Source organism: Choloepus didactylus, chromosome 10, assembly GCF_015220235.1.
Source record: "Choloepus didactylus isolate mChoDid1 chromosome 10, mChoDid1.pri, whole genome shotgun sequence".
Lineage (NCBI taxonomy): Eukaryota > Metazoa > Chordata > Mammalia > Pilosa > Megalonychidae > Choloepus > Choloepus didactylus.
This window is the reverse complement of record NC_051316.1, coordinates 54,046,689-54,069,020: the sequence shown is the minus strand read 5'-3', so window position 1 is coordinate 54,069,020 and position 22,332 is coordinate 54,046,689. Positions and strand designations below refer to the sequence as shown.

The following is a 22,332-nucleotide window of genomic DNA, read 5'->3' as shown; positions in this document are numbered from 1 at the left end:
ATAAGGTCTTTGTAGTACAAAGAGACATTATTGTAGGCCAAAGAGACATTACAGAGGCTTCCCTGATCAGATAAATATGACTATAATTTAGCAGGTCAATAAGCTCTTTTCCTTAAACCTGTAAAAGTGTCTTTTGTGAGTACTCCATAGACTCCACCCACAACAATTCTGTGTATAGTTCATGTTGGTCAGGAGGTTGTTTCTTCAAAAATCTGCATATTAATTTATTTGCCAAATTTCAACTGAAAAGAAATTGGATGGTCCCAGACACCCACTTGAATCCTATACCTCTGAAAACCACACTGTAGATTTTTTAGCAATTACTTTCGGCACAGATAGTATCAGGCATTAAAATGTTTATTTGGCAAAGTTTTTCCCATTTTAATATTTCTCATCATTTCCTCCCTTGATTAGTACTGCTGGTTGCCCTACTAAGAATTTGACGCCAAACTTTATACAGACAATGTACATTGTTCCTATAGCATTCCAAAGCAGAATATTAGATGTCTATAATAAATCCAAGAAAAAGTGTGAAGAAATTCATTCCTGCTTCTCTCAGATGCCTTGTCTCTCAAGGTGAATAAGGTGGTGGTGACTGTTCTACAGAGAGTTTCTCATAGGCAGGTGGAGCATTGGGGACCTGTGAGAATGAGAAGGGGAAAATATGGGCTTGGCATCAGTGTGTATGTTACAGGGTGAGGGGTTAAGTCAATTTGCCCCCTTGCCTGCACTCACTTTCATGCTGATTCTTTTGCTACAGACTGAAACTTCTAAGTATTCACTTCTAATTTCTGCCCAATTCTGTATCAGTTGTTAGATATCACAAGTGAGTATGTTGAAACACTGTTGGGGGAAAGAGGAGAAAAATATGGGTGAGGAGTTACCTAAATTCTCAAAAGTTCATTTATACTTGGATTGTCCCTATTGTAGAAGTCCCAAGCCCTAATAAGGAATTCTTGTACCCTGTTTACAGATACTACTATGCCTTGCATCTTTACCACATAGATCATTACATTTGTGGCTAAAGACATATTGCTACTAACTGTTGAGCACATATATGTCAGGCTTTCATTCAGTGCTCACAAGAATTCTAGGAAAGATTTTCATGGTATAGAACAGGAAGTGGAGGCACAGAGATTAAGTCTCTTGCCCAAAATGACATGGCTAGTAAGGGGTGAAGCAATATTCAAACAGTAATTTGGCTCCAGAGTCAGTACACTGGGCTGACACTTTGTCTTTGGTCTCTTTCATTTTTTGTTTGTTTGTTTTTTGTTTTTTTGTGGGCACATTTATACAAAATAAACTTTCCCATCTTACCCACTCCCAAACATACCATTCAATGGGGTTAATCACATTCACAATATTGCAGTATCCTCACTGCCCTCCCTTCCTAAAACTTTCCCATCTCCCCAGACAGAAACTCTCAACCCATTATGCATTAACTCCTCATTCCCTTTGCCCCACCCCTGGCATCCTGTACTCTGTGTTTCTTAAAGTTTGCATATTCTCTGAAAATTTCTTTGTACTTACCATGGGGCTTAAATTTAACATCCTAACTCTAAAACAATCTTGTTTGCTTTGATACCAACTTAACTTCAATGGTATATGCAAACTATGTTCCTGTACCCCCTTGTCCTCCCACCTTTATGCAGTTCTGGTCACAAATTACATGTTTATACATTAGGATTCCAAAACCACTGATTTATAATTATATTTTAAGCATATGCCCTTTAGATCCTGTAAGAAGTAATACGTGGAGTTACAAATAAAAAATACAGTAGTACAAGTATTCATATTTATGATCGTCTTTACCCTTACTGGAGATCTTTATTTTTTCATTGGCTTCAATCCGTTGTTTATTTTCCTTTCCTTTCAACCTGCAGAACTCTCTTTATCATCTCTTGTAGGGCTGATCTAGTGGTGATGAACTCCCTTAGCTTTTGTTTGCCTGGGAATACATTAATCTCTCCCTCATTTCTGGAAGAAAGTTTTGCTGGATATAGAATTCTTGGTTGGCAGTTTTGTTTTTTTGTATTTTGTTTTGTTTTGTTTTTTGCTTTCAGCACTTTAAGTAAGTTCTCCCACTGCCTTCTTGCCTTCATGGTTTCCAATGAAAAACTGGCACTTAATCTTATTGAGGTTCCCTTTTATGTAACACTTTGCTTCTCTCTTGAGGCTCGCAGAGTTCTCTATCTTTGGCATTTGTCAATTTGATTATAATATGCCATACTGTGGGGTCTATTTGGGTTTATCCTGTTTGGAGTTCATTGAGTTTCTTGTATGTGTATATTCATGTCTTTCATTAAATTTGGGAAGTTTTCAGCCTTTTTTTTTTTTTTTTTAATTTTTTCTCTGCCCCTTTCTCTCTCTCTTCTCCTTCTTGGACTCCCGCAATGCATGTGTTGGAACACTTGATGGTGTCCCACAGGTTCCTCAGGCTCTGTTCACTCTTCTTCATTCTTTCTTCTTTCTGCGCCTCAGCCTGGATGATTTCAATTGCTTTATCTTTTGAGTTCACTGATTCTTTCTTCCGCTAGCTCCAATCTGCTCATGAGCCCCTCTAGAGGATTTTTAATTTCTGTCACTGTGGTTTACAGCTCTGTTTGGTTCCTTTTCATGATTTCCATCTTTCTATTGATACTCTCTGATTTCCTTCAGCTTTTTGTTCATGTTTTCCTTTAGCTCTTTGAGTATACTGAGGACCATTTTTAAAAAGTCTTTGTCCAGAATGTCCCAGGTCAGGTCCTCTTCACTGATGTTTTCTAATGCTTTAATTCTCTCCTTTGCCTGGGCCATCATTTCTTATTTCTTTATATGTTTTGTTGAAACCTGGACATTTTGATATTTTAATGTGTTGTCGCTGGAATTTAACTCTGAGGCATCTGTTTCTTAAGCTTGTATCCAGCTAATGTTATGAAAAAGCTTTCCTTGAAAGAAGCTAACCAAGAGAAAAAAAAAAAAAGAAAATAAAAGGAGAAGGAGGAGAAGGAAGAGGAGGAAAAAGAGAAACCACATTTCCCAATCTTTGCATATTGACCTGTGCCAGTGCTCTCCTTCGGGGCTTATCTATAGACTGAGTTTAGAGACTAGCTCCAGGCCAAATTATAGGGGCTGCCCTAATCCTTTCTGTGCATGCATTTTGTCTTGGGCATGTGCATGTGGTCCTGGAAATTCCCCCATTTCAAGGATATGAATGTCTCCTCTTCACTAGGAAACAGTTTCCTCATGTTCCCAGGCACTGTGCTGTATGTTCTACATGTAGCCAGCAGTCCCTTCCCCAGACAGCCACTGGGGAAGATGCATCTATAAGCAAGGCAAGTTCTGGGATAGCAAGTCCCTCAGGCCACCACCAAACAGACTGGGCCAGACATATATGCTCCCAGTATGTGCACAAAGTTTACTCTGTTCCCTCTGGAACTTGGGACCAGGGATGTGCACACTGACTCTGTGCTGAACTGGTGAGGGGTGCAGGAGGGTCCAGCCAGGGCTCCATGAGATTCCACCACTTTTAAGTAGCCTTTTTCTTAATTCAGTGCTTGCCGTGTTACTGCAGTCCTTTGTTTGCTGGAGCTTTGAGAAAGATGTTTCTTCCAGTGTTTGCTGGTTGTTCAAAGATTCTGCAGGGGGTGGGAGCCCTGAAGTGTCTCACTCTACCATTTTGATTGGCGCAGCTCCCAAGATTAATTTAATAATACATTTTATTTCAACATGTAATCAATATGAAAATAATTAATGAGTTATTTATAGTCTCTTTCTCAAACCAAGTCCTTGAAATCTGGTATATATTACAGCACATCTTAATTCAGACTACTCATATTTCAAGTGCTAAGTAGCCACATGTGGTAGTGGCTTCCGTATTAGACAGCACAGCTCCACACAGTTAATAACAGGTACTTTTTTTCTCCCTCGTTTAAAAGTTCAGGAAAAAGACAAATGTACTGGAAACAGAAAAGGATGTTTTATCCAGAACTAAGTTCTTCCTTGGATCTTACATGTAGGGCTCTTATTATTGGCCCTGGAATATCTGGGTATAAGAGGACACAATTTAAGAAAATATCTATGCTTTCCTTATTTTATTAATGGGAATAATTTTATTTACTGAGTTAAAAGGTGCCCTCCACAAAACCACCAAGATGCAGGATCTCAACCTACCTGAGGTTCATAATAGTGCTCTTGAAAAGGTTTGCTGTCCTGGTGAGCAGGTCCCTCAGGCAGGCATCTTACCTGCAGGGTACTTTGAGTACCAGCATGAAGGCTTTTGTCCTGAAATGTTGATTCATGGGGGTCAGTGGTGAGAATAATTGAGTACATTCAAGAAATGAGAAGGAAGCAGAGATTTTAAGAATGGGTTCTAATCTTGTTTCTGCCACTTGCTAGCTGTTTGTCTTCTGACTGACCACTTTACATCTCTGAATTTCAGTTTTTTGCATCTGTAATAAGAAAATTATACCACCTACCTCTTGGAGTTGTTGTGGGAATTTAAACTAAAGGTAAATTACCTGGTACAGTGGCTGCCACCCAATTTTTTTTAAGGAAAGAAGAAACAGAGTGAATCTGAAAAATGAACCTCAGAAAATGAGTGAAGTAAAGCAGAGCAGAGCCACTGAGGCAGGAGAGGGCATCTCAGTGGAGACAAGCGTATGAGCTCCTTGACAGTGGGACACACAATATGTCAGTCTTCCCCAGAATGGCAGCAAAATATCATAAACACTATGAAGAGTCAATAAATATCTGTAGATAGAAATGCTGTGGTAGCTCTGAGCTTCCAAACCATGTTGCAAACCATGTTGACAAGTCAGTCTAAAGGCTGAGTTATCCACCCTGAATTATTGGGGAGTGGAGTGGGTAAAAGCTTAGATCAGTCTTCTGCATAGTTTAGGGGGTTAGGTGTTGATTCTATCTACCCCTGGAATAGAGTGACAACAGTGTGCACAATGCAGAGTCACACCAAAGTGGGGATGGTAGGAGCAGTCTACCCTAACGAGGTAGAATATTTCACCACTGACATTGGAATTGCTGGAGCATCATGAAGATAAAAAGCAGACTAACTTATAGTTGCTTTTATTATTGCTTTTAAATTCTCCATAGTGTGCATCAGAATCACCTGGAGGACTTGTTAAACACAGATTTCTAGGCCCACTCCCAGAGTTTCTGATATAGTAGATCTTGGATAAGGCCCAAGAACTTGCATTTCTCACAGGTTCCAGGTGAGTCTCATGCTACTGGTCTAGGAACATACTTTGAGAACCGCTGCTCTACAGACTGCACTTCCGCATTGCCTGCATGTGGGGCAACCCACCCCCATTGCCCCACTGTTGGTATGACACTGAGACAGGAGGTACAAACTCAGATGCACACAGGGAACAGCCATGTAATAGAAGTGGGCCTGGTGGGGCTGAGGACAGTTTTTGCCAGAATTTTTTATTTTCCTGAAAGAAGACTAGAAATTGAGATTTTTATGTAAAATATTACATTTTAACGTTGGCACCTAATTCAACTTTATAAAATGCAGGCCAAAATACATCTCTGAGCCAAATCCAGCCAGTGGGGCGTTAGTAGCATGCTCTCTGTGGTATTAGCCAAGAGGGGCTGGAAGAGGGAAGCTGTACAATTGCTCAGCTGCTCTTCGGGCTTGTCTTTGCACCAAGATTTTGTTCACTGGGTTCTACAAGGTTGGGGGAGGAGGACTTCAAGGCAGGCTTCCCACAAGATGAGAAGTACCAGAAGTTGGGCCATCAATTGGATGAATCTGGACGTGGAATGGGATGGTACCTACAGAGGCTGTAGTCTGTAAGGAAGTTGTTTTCCAAAATCCTTGTCTGAAATTATACTGTTGTTGATCCTGCCCTATGGAAGGATCTATGCACAAGGACCCCTAATCTTGACATCAGAACCCAGGAGGTTCTGCTCCCCTCCCCTATTTCTACCATTAAACCTCCAGTAAGGTAATGTGCTCTCCCCCTTTACCTCTATAATCGCTTTTTTCTTTTATTTTTCTTCTTTTCTCTTCTTTCCTTTTTTTTTTTTAAAAGAGCATGATCCACTCTCCTAGCCCACTGACAATCCTCCGCATTTGCACTCAAATTTCAGAGTACCTGTTAAAATGCAGATTCCTCCCTTAGAGACCACCATCCCAGAATCTGCATTTCAGCAAGAACCCCAGGCGATTCCAGGGCATGCCCTGGCCATGCCTTGAGAAACTGAACTGTCAGCAGGCGCCCCGAAATTCTTCTCGAATAACCAAAAGTATTTTATGCTCTAAACTTCCAAGTGAAGTAAATGTAAACACCGGCCTCCAATACCTTACAAATCATTTCCCACTCACTGCTTCAGAAACATGTTGCTGCAAAAAGCAGCCTTTCCTTCCAAAAGGTACTTTTCAGGGTTGAAGTTATTGCTAGCCAAGGAAATTTTAGGAGATCTAAATTCCAACTAACCTTCCTACCAGTTTGTGGTCAATGAAGTAAACATTTTAAAGCTTAATGAAGGATGCTAAAGATGGAGTAACTCAGGAACTCGAAGCTTGAATGTATGTTTGTTTATGTTCTGCTTTAAAATGAAAATAGAATAATAGAAGAGAGGTAGGAAGGAATTATGTCATTAAATGCAATACTATTGCATTATCTTACATACTTTTGCCTACATTTCATGGACTGCTGATTCCTAACCTTGCTTTTCTAGAGATATGAAAGTCTCAAAATAAGGTTTTATATTAATTTAAAAAAAATTGGCAGAGCAATTTTAGGCATTAGAGGCACCAGAGAAATTAATCAAACAGTTTTATCTCATAAATATTCCAGAAACTGCCCAAATCACCAATCTAGACTTAGAGAAGAGGAGGCATAGCAGGTTGAATTTGAACTTTACCAAAAAAAAAATGTTCACAGTGTCTGAGCATATGATGTAAGACTCTGCTATTATTCAATGGAATGAGTTTAAGCTGAGAGCGTTGAAGCAGAAAGGAGAAAAAATCATTGTCTTTGTGTTCAGTAGCTTCAAGCTAGTAGTAGTTGAGAGTAAGGAAATGGGTGCAAACGTACTGGCTTTGTATAGCTTTTACTCCTTGAAAGACTAAACACATTGTGTTTTATATATACAAACATATAATGAAGTAAACATATAGAAAAAATATATATGAAACATAAACTTTTGTATATCGTGTTATGCCACACATGTTTCTACCATGGCTAGGTATAGAATAGAGCAAATGAAGCTTGGAGAATTTAAAGTCTAAGGTCACCAAGGTCACCAACAGGCAATGAGACCAAATCCTAATACAACACAGTTGAGTGGCTGCTATGTGCCAGGCACTGTGCTAGGCACTGGAGGTGCATTGGAGGTACAACGATGAGTAAGAAATATTCTTTGTCTCAGTTCATAAGTGGGGCAAAGAAAAGGGGTGGAAGAGACTGGTAAATAAGTAACCAATTCCAAGGCAATGTCATGATACCATGCTAGAGGTACAAATGGAATTCTGTGGCAGAGAGCAAAGTCCCTTCCCAACTAGCCTGTTGTGGACAGCTATAAAGAGAAGGTGTCATGAGCAGGAGCTCCATCTCTAACCTCCTAACCTAGGGCTTCCTATAGCATTTGGTTTGGAGTCTTCTCGTTCAGACTCAGCAATTCCTCCCCCTTTGCAATAAATGCCAACATATTAGGGGCTGCTGCTTGGTGGGAGTGTCAGCCCCCAAAGCGGCTCCCACCTGGCTTGCCTTCCATGGTTTGTATTGGGACACTTTAACAAGAAGGGCATTAGGGTAAGGAAGACATGAAACTTTCTAAGCTTCCTGGCAAGGAAAGGAAGAATTCAAAATGTGACTCTCATCTTTTCCTTCTCCTCCTCAGACTGCCAAGCCCCAACCCCCCACCCCACCAACCCTTCTCTCCTTCACAGAAACTTTTCCTCCGAATGAAGTGCTTGCTGAATGAGGAATGAGCCTTTCCAACGTGTAATGTAAGGATAATTTTTTTCCTTTATGTATCAACCTGAAAAGCATTCATATCTGTAATAAGAGCAAAAGGGAAGCAGGGAGGAAGGGAGATATAGAGGGAAAGAAGAAGGGACAAGGGAGGGAGGGAGAGAGAGAGAGAGAAAGAGAAGTGGGGGAAAGAGTCAAAAAAGGAAAAGGAAGGAAGGGAGGGAGGGAGGAGGGAGGAAGGAAGGAATTGCAACTTTCTTTCTTTCAATTGTTCACTATGGAGAATGCCTTTGGGTGTTTAAGTGCTACCTGGCTTTGAAGAAAGATTGCTGAAATCTTTTCCAATTTTTGTAATTTATAGACTCAGTTGATGTTTGCCATTTTGGAATATCCCACTGCCAGAAGACTGTACTGGTTCATCATGTCATCTTTCTGCTCATGTGGGTAAAGAGAAAAAAATATTATTAAAACCACAATGGTCTTCTAAGGAAGGTGGAACCTGCTAAAAATCAAGTGGCCTTTTGTGCTGCTGGAGGGGTGGATGCTCTTCTCGTTGCTTTGATGCTTAGATGGGTTCTGGTTTGCTGGGCTGCTCTACAGAACAGAGTTAGAAGAACTTGGAATCCCAGGAAAGAGGTGAAGAGGCAAGGTGGGAGGAGCAGGCCTCTAACCAGACTAACAGAATCAGTGAGGATACCCAGAAGGATTGGTGAGATGGGGAGTCTAAGATGCCATTGTCTGTGATGTAAGCGGATCGTGAAACCCTTCTCCAGCAGTACTCAGTTACACACAACAACCAGGCACGCAGGTTTCCTATGAGGGGAAGCAAAGAGACAGGGCCAAGTTCCTGGTGTGAGCTGATGCCAGAGACAAAGGAAGAGTTTCAAGAAGTACGATATAGAGAAGGAATTCATCAGAAGCAGAAATCAGACTAGAGGCCACCCTACTCCCTGGAAATTTGCAGAAAGAAGTAGAAAAGGGGTCTTGGATCTGGAGGGATCTAGATGCATAGGGGGAGGAAACCCAGCAAGGGGAACTACACCAACCTTCAAGGTTCTATATCCACTTCGTCTTCTGCAGTACCAGCAACTGATGAGCAGCAAAACTCCCAGGAGCACAGTCAGAATGCCAATCCCAGCAGCCCTGGCCCAAGAGACAGATAAATCCAATTTGGCACAGAAACATTGTTCCAGGCTGTGATGAAATGGATAGCAACCTTCTCTCTACGTAAGAGCTTGGACAGTCCCAAGCAGCACACCGTAGTTCCCCCAGTATCCCACTAACACCACACTGGGTACCCTTGTTGGCCTCCAGTTCTAGGGGCAGTTCTTCTCTAGGAGCCTCTCAGGTGTGTCTGCAGGAACAGTGCTAGCTGGCTTGGCCCAAGCACTCAAGCTCCAGGCACAGGAGATGCCATAGCAACTGATCCTCATGTGGACAATTTTTTTTTTGGGGGGGGGACCGAATTTTCTTTTCATCATGCTTGGTTTAAAGCTTTTCCCCTGACTACTAGTTCACAAAAAGAAAATGGAAATTAACATAGACTGAACATCTACAATAAGCCAGGTGCTGGGTAAACATTCTGCATGCAGTAGTTTATTTAATTTTCACAGCAACCCTGTAAGATAGGCACCATTTATTATCCTCATTTCAAAGATTTGGAAATAGATGCAGAAGTTAAGTGGCTTGCCCTTTGTACACCCATGGTCATACAGAGCTGGCACTTGACAGAGCTAGGACTTGAACCTGAGTCTGTCTCAACTGTGTTTGTACCTTCTCTGCTCCAGACACCTCCCTTACCCCTTAACTGTCTCCTCTCTCAGTTCCTGCCCTAGCTAACCTATACTCAAGCTTCCAGACTCAACTCTCATCTGAGGCCCCACTCCTCCCCGTGTGGTGGCAACCCATGCAGGCTTCTTTCATAGGCTGCCCTGCGGTATCAATCAGCTGTGTGCTTGCCTGTCTCTTATAGAAGAACAGCTCCTAGAAGAGCTTTTTGTGTGTTTGCTTTTTTAGGTGTCCCCAATGCCTAGACATAGCTAGGATATAGGTGTTCCTTGAAATATTTCTTGAGGATGGATAGATGGATGGATGGATGGATGGATAAACATGAATATCAAATAAAAAAGAATTAGGGATGATTACAGAATCACATCCTCTCCACCATAACACAAGTCTGCAAAATTAATGAGCCATTTGATGTCTTCTTTGAAATAAATATTTACAGGTTAGTGGGTTTGTGTTATAACATTGGCCCCAACATAATTTTTTCTCCCATTGAGAATTAAAACTGAAGACGTGAAATACCAGGCAATGAGCAAGAGACAGCTTTGGTCATGAAGAATGCAGGGGACAGAATCAGATCGCAGAAGCCCACCTCCCTTCAAGGATAGTGGCCTAAAGATGGAGCATTTTGAATTCTGAAAGTAACTTTGTTTTGGCTAATGGCACTCAAAAGTAAAAGACAACTCAGTTGTTTTGCTCTGCTGAACCAAAAAACCTCCTTCCTCCAGCAAGAAGTTGGCCTTCGACTTCACACCAAGAGATACTAATTTCTGCCCTAGCCTCTCTTCAGACAGGATTGTGCAGAAATTTGCCTTCACTGGCCTGTGGCATGGTGCTCAACAGCAGGACTTGAGACAGTCCCAATTCCAGTCCCAACACTGCCACATATAGCTGTGCATTTCCTAATTCTCTAAGGTTTACCTCATTTCTAACACAGCAATGATGGTCCCCATTATTGATGGGAATCAAAAGATTAGATGAGGAGGTAGAGAGGGATGGGGAATGGGGAGTGAATGCTTAATTTGTACAGAATTTGGGGTGATGCGAAACTTTTGGTAATAGATGACGGTGATGGTAATGCACTATTCTGAATGTAATTAACATCATTGACCTATATATCTGTATATGGTTAAAAGAGGAAATTTTAGGAAATATGTTACTAAAATAAAATTTAAAAAGAGAGAGAAACAATGAAAGTTAAATGCAATACATGATCCTGGACTGGAACCAATAATGGAGGAGAAAAGCCCCAAAAGGACATTATTGGGACATATGAAAAAACTTGAATATAGCCTATAAGCTTTTATCAATGTTAAGTTGCTTGAACTTGAAAACTGTACTTAAAATGGTTTACAGAAGTGAAAATCTTTGTTGTAAGGAAATGTGCATAGAAGTATTAAGTGTTTAAGGAACTTGTATGAAAACTACTCTTAAAAGTTTAGAAAATAGATAGATAGATGAATGATGAATAGATAGATGATAGATGGAAAGAGAATGATAGGGCAAAATGTTAGAGGTTGGTGGATCTGGGTATCTGGGTGGAAGATATGTTGGGGTTCTCTGTGTGGGTTTTGTATTAGTTGTGCCACTCTCCTGTAAGTTTGAAATTATTTCAAAATACTTTTAAAACAAAATGAAACAAAAAAGATGAAATGAGGTGTCTAGTGAGGAAAGGTGTCAGATTAAACATACCCATCTAACTTCACTCCCTCCCAAAACAACAGTGAAGGCTTTTAAAAGAGGCATTATTAACCTTTACCTATGTTAAGAACAGGAGAGAAGACAGCAGCTATAATGTATAAGAAGCCAGAGGACAAATTGATGAGTAGGTTGTTTTTAAAAAAAAAAAAATAAAGGGTGGGGGTAGACAAAAAAAGAAGGACAACTGTCAGAAGGAAAGGTTAAGAACTCAATTCACATCACAGAATCCCCCAAAGCTCTGGGCTTGGCAGCACTCTGAAGTGGAAACTAGAGAAGAGCTAAAATAAGGAAGACTGGTTAAAAGCCTGTTTAAGAAGCAACTACTCAAATCCCCTCTCCCTCCTCTCATTGCCAATGACTGCCCACCCCTGCCCCTGTGAAAGGAAAAACGCCTGGCCTTTGGGACCCCAGACACAATTCAGAGAGGGGATGCATTCTGAAAACAGAGAGATTAAATGCACAAATTGATACCACTCCCCACCTGTGGCCCTCTTCCTGCAGTGGCTCCCAGAAAGACAGTGGTCAGGCAGGAGGTTGGAAGAGGCTCCAGACCGAAGACCCAAAGATATGACATTCGTGGTTCCCCAAATAAATGGCTCATCAGAGCACCCTACCAAGATGCTCCTGGACAATGACACACCATCACACACTCAGAGTTTGAAATTGTCTTTTTAGCCTCCACTTTTGCATATGAGAGAACCAAGGGACTGCCCAACATCTTGACAAGAGCTTCTAATGTGAAGGATGGAGAACAAACAACCAAAGCAAAAGAATTGGCTTGACTGAAACAAGGCAGGGGAAGAAGAAGCTACACATAGGAAACATTCCATAAATTTAAAAGGCTTTGAAAATTTAAAATATGATACCAGAAATTAAAGGAAAAAAAAAAAACTCAGCTGAAGTTGGGTAATCTGTCAAAAAGTAAAACAGAGAGTCAAAGAAAACAGGAAAAAATGAAATTGATAGGACCAGTCCAGGAGTCCAACATCTATATAATAGATGTTGAACCTCACTTTTGATGTGAGGTTACTTTAATTAAGGTGTGGCCCACCTCAGTCAGGATGGGTCTTAATCCTATTACTGGAGTCCTTTATAAGCAGAATGAAACTCATATGTATATATATATAGAGAGAAAGCCACAGGAAGCAAGAAGCTGAACATCAGTGAAACTCGGAAAAGAAAGGAAAGACCAGGAGACACCGCTATGTGCCTTGTCATGTGACAAGCTAAGGTCCAAGCATCACTGGCAGTCAACCTCAGATTACCAGCCTTTGGGAAGAAAGCATTGCCTTGGTAATGCCTTGATTTGGATGTTCTCTTAGCCTCAAAACTGTGAGCAAGGTGGGGCAAGATGGCGGCATAGAGAGGCGTGGAAGCTAAGTAGTCCCCCTGGAACAACTACAAAAAACCAGAAACAACTAGTAAATAATCCAGAATAACTGCGGGGTGACAAATGAGACCATCCACTCATCATACACCAACCTGAATTGGGAGGAATACCCAAGATCACAGCATAAAATCTGTAAGTAAAACCTGCGGATCCAAGTCGCAAGACCCCCTCCCCAATAGCCCGAGCTGCAAAGCCTCGTGGTGCCGGAGAGAAGCTCTCTCCCAGCAAGCGAATATAGCTCAGCTGAGCTCCAACTGGGGTTTTAAGTAGCAAGTGTGAGCTGCTCACTATAGGTACGAATCCCCAAAAAACACACAGAGGCTTTGGGTGACGACTGATCTTGAAGAGCCGGAGGGTCATCTTGGACTGGGTCTGAAGCGGACTATCTGTTTCTTTTTCCGCTCAGTGGAGAAAGCCCCAGTCATATTCAGTTTCCAGGGCTGTGACTCGGGGAAGGGTGGAGATACCACAAGCAGAGAGCGAGACCATTGAAATTCTAATGACCTCCACCTGGGGGGTCTGTCTTCTCTAGCAGGAAAGGGGTGGGGCCCTTTCCATTCAGAACCAGACCCCAGAGCCTGGGGGAACATGACCATACCTCCTCACACCAGTCAACATTTATAGGCTAACAGGCATCACCTGCTGGGCAGAAAAGCACAGTGACCTGAGGCATCAAAGGGTGGAGCAATTTTCTAAGACACACCCTCAGGGAAACCAGATACTGAATATTTCTTCCCTCTGGGACCTGAGCCTGTTCTGGTCTGGGAAAACCTGATTTGGATAACCAAGGAAACCATGCCTAGACAACAGAAAATTACAACCTACACTAAGAAAAACAAAGTTATGGCCCAGTCAAAGGAACAAACGTACACTTCAACTGAGATACAGGAATTTAAACAACTAATGCTAAATCAAATAAAAAAGTTTAGAGAAGATATTGCAAAAGAGATAGAGGCTGTAAAGGAAACACTGGGCATATATACAGCAGAAATCAAAAGTTCAAAAAAACAACTAGTAGGATCTATGGAAATGAAAGGCACAACACAAGAGATGAAAGACACAATGGAAACATACAACAGCAGATCTCAAGAGGCAGAAGAAAACACTCAGGAACTGGAGAACAAAACACCTGAAAGCCTACAAGCAAAGGAGCAGATGGAGAAAAGAATGAAAAAATATGAGCAACGTCTCCGGGAACTCAAGGATGAAACGAAGTACAATAATGTATGTATCATTGGTGTCCCAGAAGGAGAAGAGAAGGGAAAGGGGCAGAAGCAATAATAGAGGAAATAATTAATGAAAATTTCCCATCTCTTATGAAAGACATAAAATTACAGATCCAAGAAGCACAGCGTACTCCAAACAGAAGAGATATGAATAGGCCTACGCCAAGACACTTAATAATCAGATTATCAAATGTCAAAGACAAAGAGAGAATCCTGAAAGCAGCAAGAGAAAAGCAATCCATTACATACAAAGGAAGCTTAATAAGACTATGTGCGGATCTCTCAGCAGAAACCATGGAGGCAAGAAGGAAGTGGTGTGATATATTTAAGATACTGAAAGAGAAAAACCACCAACCAAGAATCCTATATCCAGCAAAGCTGTCCTTCAAATATGAGGGAGAGCTCAAAATATTTTCTGACAAACAGACAATGAGAGACTTTGTGAACAAGACACCTGCCCTACAGGAAATACTAAAGGGAGCACTACAGGGTGATAGAAGACAGGAGTGCGTGGTTTGGAACACAATTTTGAGAGATGGCAGCACAACAATGTAAGTACACTGAACAAAGGTAACTATGAACATGGTTGAGAGAGGAAGGTGGGGAGCATATGAGACACCACAAGAAAGGAGGAAAGATACAGACTGGGACTGTGTAACTTGGTGAAATCTGGAGTATTCAACAATTGTGATAAAATGTACAAATATTTTCTTTTACGAGGGAGAACAAGCAAATGTCAACCTTGCAAGGTGTTAAAAATGGGGAGGCATTGGGGGAGGGATGCAATCAGCATAAACTAGAGACTGTAACTAATAGAATCATTGTATTATGCTTCCTTTAATGTAACAAAGGTGATATACCAAGGTAAATGCAGATAAGAGGGGGGGATAGGGGAGGCATGTTACACACTTGACATTGGTGGTATTGTCTGATTCTTTATTCTACTTTGATTTAAGGTTATTTTTCCTTTTGCTGCTTCCTAGCTGTCATTTTTCTTCCTCTTTCTTTTGCCTCTCTACCTTCTTTGACTCTCCCTCCTGCCTTGTAGAAGAAATGTAGATGCCCTTATACAGATAGTGGTGAAGATGGTGAACACATAAATGTATGACCATGCAGAGAACCATCGATTATTTACTTGGGATGGAATGTATGGTGAGTGAACAAAACCATATTAAAAAAAAAATGGGTTCATGACAAAGCCTCGAGGACAATATACTGAGTGAAATAAGCCAGACACATAAGGACAATTATGGCAGGGTCTCACTGATAGGAATTAATTATAATATGTAAACTCATAGACATGAAATATAAGGTACCAAGATATAGGACGAGGCTTAAGAATGGGGAGTGGTTGCTTAGTATGAGCAGAATGTTCAATTAGGATGAACTTAAATGTTTGGAAATGAACAGGGGTGTTGCTAGCAAGATGTGAGAATAACTAACAGCGCCGAATGGTGTGTGAATGAGGTGGAAAGGGGAAGCTCAGAGTCATATATGTCACCAGAAGGGAAGCTGGAGGTCAAAAGATGGGAATGTATAAAACTGAATCCTATGGTGGGCAATGTCCATGATCAACTGTACAAATACTAGAAATTGCTTCCATGAACCAGAACAAATGTATGACAATACAATTAGAAGTTAATAATAGAGGGGCATATAGGGAAGAACTATATACCTGTTACAAACTATATACTACAGTTAGTAGTAATTTCAACATTTTTTCATAAACAGTAACAAATGTACTATATCAATACTAGGAGTCAACAATTGAGGGGGGTTGGTTAGGGATAGGGGAGGATTAGAGTTTCCTTTTCTTTTTTTCTTTTTGCATCTTCCACTTTATTTCTTGTCTGGAGTAATGAAAAGTTTCTAAAAATTGAACAAAAATTAAGTGTGATGGATGCACAGCTGTATGAGAGTACCCAGGGGCAAGTGATTGTACACTTTGGATCTTTGGATAATTGTATGTTATCTGAACAATCTCAATAAAAATGAAAAAAAAAAAACTGTGAGCAAATGAATGCCCATTGTTTAAGCCAAACCATCGCAGCGTGTTTGCTTGAGCAGCCTAGGAAACTAAAACAGCCACCATCTTCACTCTGGAGTCAGTCTGCAGTTTGAATCTCATACACCTGCCCTTCATCCTTACTGGCTCTTTGGCAACTCACTTTTATTCTGCTTGCAAATCACCTTCAGGAGCCTGAATAGAGTAGAGACAGAACTGGGTTTTGTTTTTTGTTTTTTGTTTTTTTTTTTATTTTTTTTGTTTTTTTGTTTGTTTGTTTTTGAGAACTGGGTTTTTATCCAAGGCTTGATGAAGAAGGCATCTTGATCCAAGACAGAAAATGATGTTTTCAGTTTGGGAACCTATGGCTAAGACCCAATAGCAAAAGACAACAAGGTGAGACCTAATTCTTGACCATTCCTATCTCCCTACCTGTTTGGCCTTAGAGAAGCTAGTGAGCCCCTTGTAGGACTGCAGATTCTCCTCATCTCGTTGCCAGGGCTTTTACTGTCTGGGGAGATGAACCTGAGGGAGATGTAAGGGCATGCACGTGCAGGAAGGAATTAGCAGGCTGTGTCAGCAAACGGGAAATGGGAAAAACCCCTGGGGCTGGTTTTGAACTTACTCTTCAGCAGTGATGTAGGAGTGGCCTTGCCCCTTCTTTGGGTAACCATACATGAAGTGAGTCTCTTCTCTTGGCATCTTGTGGGCTCAGGGCACAGGACACCTAACAGAAGGAGCACACAGCATCATTTAGTGCATCCGAAGCATCCCCTCCATCATCTCACAAAGACCCAACAACCGCCACAGCCAGAAAGCTCTGGTTTCTCTCTGCGAGAGGATTTGTGCCTGCCTCTTTCAGGGTTTGATATCGAGGGCTTTGGGAAAAGCTCAGGGTTCTAACCCTTCCACTAACTGAAAATTAAGTTCAAAGAAGAAACTACAAACAATAGAAAAAAACTTTCTTATTTGGGGGAAACATGCTCTGTAACCTAAACTTGTAGAGAAGCAAACAAAGAGCATTTTTATTCATTCCCTACCTTCCCTGGCCCGAAACTGTGGTTAATAAAATAAGGATTGACATCAATCCTTGTACAAAAAGGAGACTCTGGTGACATATGTTTTCCAGAGCACCCTCTACCTGAGTTTCACCAGGGGTGTGTGAGGCGGAGTGGCTGAGTGGGGTGGGCTCCAGCCCCCTTTTCAGCGAAGGAAGCTGGCCTGTGTTCACTCCACCCAAAATGAGCTGATGAAGCCCAGTACCTGACTTGGCTGAAAATTTGTTTTCCCTCCCACCTAAATCAATTTCTGCTTCTCCCTAGTTCAAATCTCATTACTAGGATTTTTTTTTAAATTCAATTTTATTGAGATATATTCACATACCATACAATCATCTGTGGTGTACAATCAACTTTCACAGTACCATCATATAGTTATGCATTCATCACCCCAATCTATTTTTGAACATTTTCCTTCCACCAGAGTCAGAATCAGAATAAAACAATAAAAGTAAAAAAGAATACCCAAATCACCCCCCCATCCCACCCTATTTTTCATTTAGATTTTGTCCCCATTTTTCTACTCATCTATCCATACACTGGATAAAGGGAGTGTGAGCCACAAGTTTTCACAATCACACTGTCACTTCGTATAATCTACATTGTTATACAATTGTCTTCAAGAGTCAAGGCTACTGGGCTGGAGCTTGGTATTTACTTCTTCATTACTAGGATTTTAAAAAGGAAGAAAGAATTTAGAAAAAGATCTATAAACAAAAACCTTAAGCAAACTGCAATGATGGTGATGAAAGTGTGTTCATTCAAAACAATAATGGAAGCTTCTCTCCTTGCTAATGTGCATTTTTCTTCTCTCTTATGGTTCTCGTGAATTTCAAAGGTCTCATCCCCATGGAGTGATATTAATGAGCTCCAATTAAAAATAACAAGGGAGAAGGGAGCAAGTGGAATAGGGAATCCTTTCCTTTAGGGGCATTTTATGTGTAATTTACACCTCCCAGCTGTAAAAAAAGAAATTACAGTTGAACTCACTGATCATCTCAGGTAATTAATGTAGGGGCGAACCCTGGGTTCAAAATTCCAGACATAAAACTCAGTGAACTCTTGGTTAAATTGTTCTGGTATCCCGCCCAAACAAAGAGCAGTGGTCCTTTAGGTAAAGAGGAGAATATATCTAAATCAGGAAGGCTGCTTCTCACCAGCCTCCTGCCAACCTCAATAATCGCTTTTCTTGGTTCTCTGCTCTTTTGTCTTCATAGTTTAGGAGGGCTGAGAGAGGATCTAGAAGGAGACTCAGTGAACCCACAGAAGTTGGAGAATTACACACTTGAGAAATTCTGCTGACAGCCAAGCATCAGAGAGGCAGTGAGGGAGGGTACAGAGTCCACCAGAATCTCCCAACTCCCAGCTGAAAGAGCAGTTGTGCAGTTATGGGTGAATGGGTGAGAAGGCAACGCTCTTACCTTCCGTGATGGGACAGTCCCTCCGTCTGCTGGCTTGTGGTGTATGTGAGGTTGCTTTTCCGGCTGTTAATCTTTTTAAGTTTTTTTTTTTTCCCTGGTCTTGAGTCCCATGATAGTCATGAGTTTGGATTTCTGACAGGGTCTTCTGTGATTGCTTAATTGGCATGAAAGAAACCAACTTCTTTCTTCCCCCTCAAAAAGTCACAGCTCACTTTGGCCTCTGTTTTTCCCAAAACTCAGTATGTCTCCCAAGGGAAGCCATTTATTTTAAATGCTGGCCTCCTCCCTAGGGTTGCCAGATAAAATACAGGATGCCCAGTTAAATTTAAATTTTGGATAAACTGGTGATCATTTAGTCATACCTCCTAACCTGAACTCCCTAAATTCTTTGTAACTCCCCTCAGTGATGCTCTTGGTGATGACCATCCTCTTTGGAAAGTGGGTTTCTGTGCATTTGCAAGGGGCAGATGAGATTTCCTCTTTGAGGTGTCATATGACCAATTAAAAACTAACCAAATCTAGAGCTGATTCCATTAATCTACCCTGAAAGTCAATTGAGTGTAACCCAGAAGCATTTAACTGTGACACAATATTCACCTTTGCTCATTAACTCTCCATAGCTATTGTGGACAAACAAAACAAAAACCCCACCAGAATCAAGAAATACAAGAACCCCAGCAGCTGGGGATTTAGATTAAATGGCCATGCAGTTCTCCTTCCCCATACCATTCTAGGGCTCTGCTCCTTCCAGATCCTATGGCTTTCCAATTTCCATTTTGGGCTGTGGACAAGAGTTGTCCTTTTTGATGGAAATATCAACTTATATTTATATTGGATAATTATTACTGGAAATGGCAAGGAAGATACAAAACAGAAAGAGAGAAGTTGATCCTTATTAGGCAGGAGATAGGAGTGTTGAGTACGGAGGGAAAACATAAGAAGTGATTAATTAACCCTAATGGTTGGGGATTTAGCCAGGAATAGAACCATCTGCTAGCAACCCATTTATTCATTCGTTCGTTCATTCAACAAATATTCTTTAATGCCAGCTACATGCTAACACTGTACCAGGCTCTGAATTCCAGGGTGACCAAGTCAGACAAGTCCCTGTGCTTGCAGAAGTTATATTCTCTTGGGGCAGAGCAATAAACAAAGACCAGATGTGTTGGGTGATAAGTTAGAAAAGAGTGGATAGATAAGGAAAGCCTTTCTGAGGAGGGACAATTTAAGCTGAGATCTAAAGAAGCCACTCATGCAAAGATGGGGGGAGGGTATTCCAGACAGAGAAGAGCCAGGGCAAAGGTCCTGAGGTAGAACAAGACAACATGACTTAGTCTGGAGTCTGAGAACTGAGGCTGGCTCAGGAGATTTTGTACAAGAATCAGGAAGGATACAGGCCTCTGGTGTCAATAGCTTGAGGAGAGCACCTTGAACCTTGGGTTGTGCCTGATAACTCCCAGGAAGCCCTAGTAGCAGAGTGCTAGTCTAGAGAGAAGGCTGTTCTGAGCTGAGAAGCCCAAAGTTTGCATGAAGCTGGACTCTACAACTAAGCTGGGCCCCCACTGATTGGTGGCAGGACCACAGAGGAGGGAGGCACTGGCCTGGATCCCAGAGCAAGGCTGAAGCCTCCAGGTCTCACTCAAGTGCCCTGGTGATATAGGCTAATTCAGGGGGCTTGAGGGTGCCCTGGAATTTCTTCCTGAGTGGAGGCCACAAGGTAGCTGACATCATCCCCTCTATAGGGGCTATAGGACCAGATCCAGCACTCTGAGGGCACTACAACCCGTCTGGGAACCTATTCTCCATCTTTTAGGAGTGCAATGAGGGAGTTCTGATCACAACTTACATGGGCATCTCTTTATGCCTTTGAGTGGTTTGCAGCTTCAGAGGGCCTAGTCCTTTCAGGGTTAAGTGCCCAGGGTAATCTGGGTGTGGCCTCTCCAAATAAGAGTTCTCTGGGAGGGCCAATTTATCTTCAGCCTGAAAATCCTACCACATCCTGCTTCCTAGAAGACTCCCGTGCTGGGACCTTGTCTGGAAATAGGACCTTGTTTGGAAATGGGACCTTGTTTGGAAATAGGATCTTTGCAAATATAATTAAAGTAAAATGAGTCTATGCTAGAATAGAGTGGGTCCTGATCCCAGTGACTGGTGTCCTTCATAAGAAGAGAAGACAATGACCCAGACACAGGGAAGAAGCCCATGTGAAGAAGAGGCAGAGATTGGAGGGAGGCATCCACAAGCCAGGGAGTGCCAGAGATTGCCGGCCACCACCAGAAGCTGGAAAGAGACAAGGAAGTACTCTCCCCTGGAGCCTTCAGAGAAAGCATGGCCCTTGATTCCAGATTTCCAGTCTCCAGACTGTGAGAGAGTAAATGTGTTGTTTTAAGCCACCTAGTTTGTGGTGCTTCATTAGGGCAGCCCTGAGAAACTAATATGCCCCCAGACTTCCCTCTGACTGGGCTTCCAGAGCCGCTGTCCTTGGACCTGCCTCACCACCTCGGGCCCCGCCCCAGGCCATGCCAGGCCCTACCTGCCTCACTCTCAACACGTCCAGGTTTCTTCCTTTTCTTCCCTGGCAGTGTAGCCCCAAGGATAAAAGAAGGGACTCGAGGGTCCAAACTGCCTGCACTTAACTCCTCAATCTCTGTGACCTTGGGCAAATCATAAACCTCCCAGGGCCTCATGCCTGCTTCTCTATAATAGGGGCAATAGTAGTATCTGATTCATGGGTTCGTTGTGAAGGTTAAAGGAGATAATGTTTGCAGTGCTTGGTGCAATATTCGGCACAGAATAAGCAACAACAGTGTGAACTGTTACTGTGAGGCTGCCCCACCTGGTGCCCCGTTGACCCACCTCAGACCCACCTGAAGAGTTAGGATGTGGGAACTTTACTTCCCCTGCCCTAGCCCTGGGGTTGGAACTTGTACCCAAATGGTAGCTGGGGTAGGCGGGGGTGGGGGTGGGTGGGGCACTGACTGGCTCTCTGCTGCCACCTTGTGGACCTTGTTCCCCTTGCACCACAGGCCCACCTGATAAAGTGGATGGGGACTGATTGCTGGCGATGTCTCTGATCTTTTCAAACACTTCTGCCACTGAGGGGCTGTTTGCAATGCTCAGGGGCCAAAATCTGCCCCCCCCCTTTTTTTTTCATCCTCTTCCTTCCTCCTGTGGTCCCCTCAAGCTTGTGAGCCTTTACTCTCCCTCACACACACCCCAGTGGAAAATGTAAAAAGCTTTGCTGTAAACAGGAGTTGCTGCTGCCCTTTTGTAGGAGAAGCTGATAAAACAGAACTGGCTCTTCAGAAGGCAGAGAAGGCAGGTAGCTGTCTCTGTAGTAACTGAGGCAGGCTGCTGACAGTACTCCCCTCCCCACATTCTGTGTGGTCCCCAAATCAGCCGGATGGCCTTGAATCGCAGCTGTCATACTTATTACCTGTTTGACCTTGGGCAAGTTACTTAACATCTCTGAGCTGCAGCATCCTCATCTGCAAAATGAGAATAAAAAATAATTCAAATATTGCTGAATTAAATGAGATAACATATATAAAACTGTCTAGTGCCATGCCTGGCAAGTTATTGAAACTTGAGAAAGGCTAACCTCTCTAGGAATCGCCTATGAATGTACAAACAGCTGTGAGAGTGATAGCAGGTCAGACTATGAACTCACGGTCTGCTGAAGAGTAAAGGGACGTAGGACTGAGAAGTTCTGATGGTGGAAGGCAGTGGTGAGATAGAGAAGGGAATAGAATGAAGGCAATCTAGGGGAGGGCATAAAGGGGAAGCCTGAGCAGCCCGGGGGCAACTGGAGGACCACAGGAGCCCTC

At 42.2% G+C, this 22,332-nt stretch overlaps 1 protein-coding gene and 1 long non-coding RNA gene across 3 annotated transcripts in view; one reads left to right on the top strand and one right to left on the bottom strand.

Moving 5' to 3' along the window:
- Positions 1–278: 278 nt before the first annotated feature.
- Positions 279–21,982, bottom strand: MLANA (melan-A). Of its 2 annotated transcripts, none has more exons than XM_037798608.1 (5): positions 21,942–21,982; positions 16,652–16,753; positions 8,966–9,062; positions 4,153–4,263; positions 279–640 (listed from the first exon to the last, which is right to left on the bottom strand). In XM_037798608.1, the coding sequence occupies exons 2-5, from the start codon at positions 16,726–16,728 to the stop codon at positions 572–574; spliced, it is 354 nt and encodes a 117-aa protein (XP_037654536.1). In that variant the 5' UTR covers positions 16,729–16,753; positions 21,942–21,982; the 3' UTR covers positions 279–571. The 2 variants fall into 2 exon arrangements, with proteins under 2 accessions (XP_037654536.1, XP_037654535.1); XM_037798607.1 differs by lacking the exon at positions 21,942–21,982 and adding an exon at positions 18,506–18,592 and having other exon boundaries at positions 283–640.
- Positions 7,759–22,332, top strand: part of LOC119505723 — a 31,999-nt gene continuing 17,425 nt past the window's right edge. The window contains exons 1-2 of the long non-coding RNA XR_005210806.1: positions 7,759–7,954; positions 8,281–8,359. This is a non-coding gene — a long non-coding RNA (uncharacterized LOC119505723). The remainder of the gene's footprint in view (positions 7,955–8,280; positions 8,360–22,332) is intronic.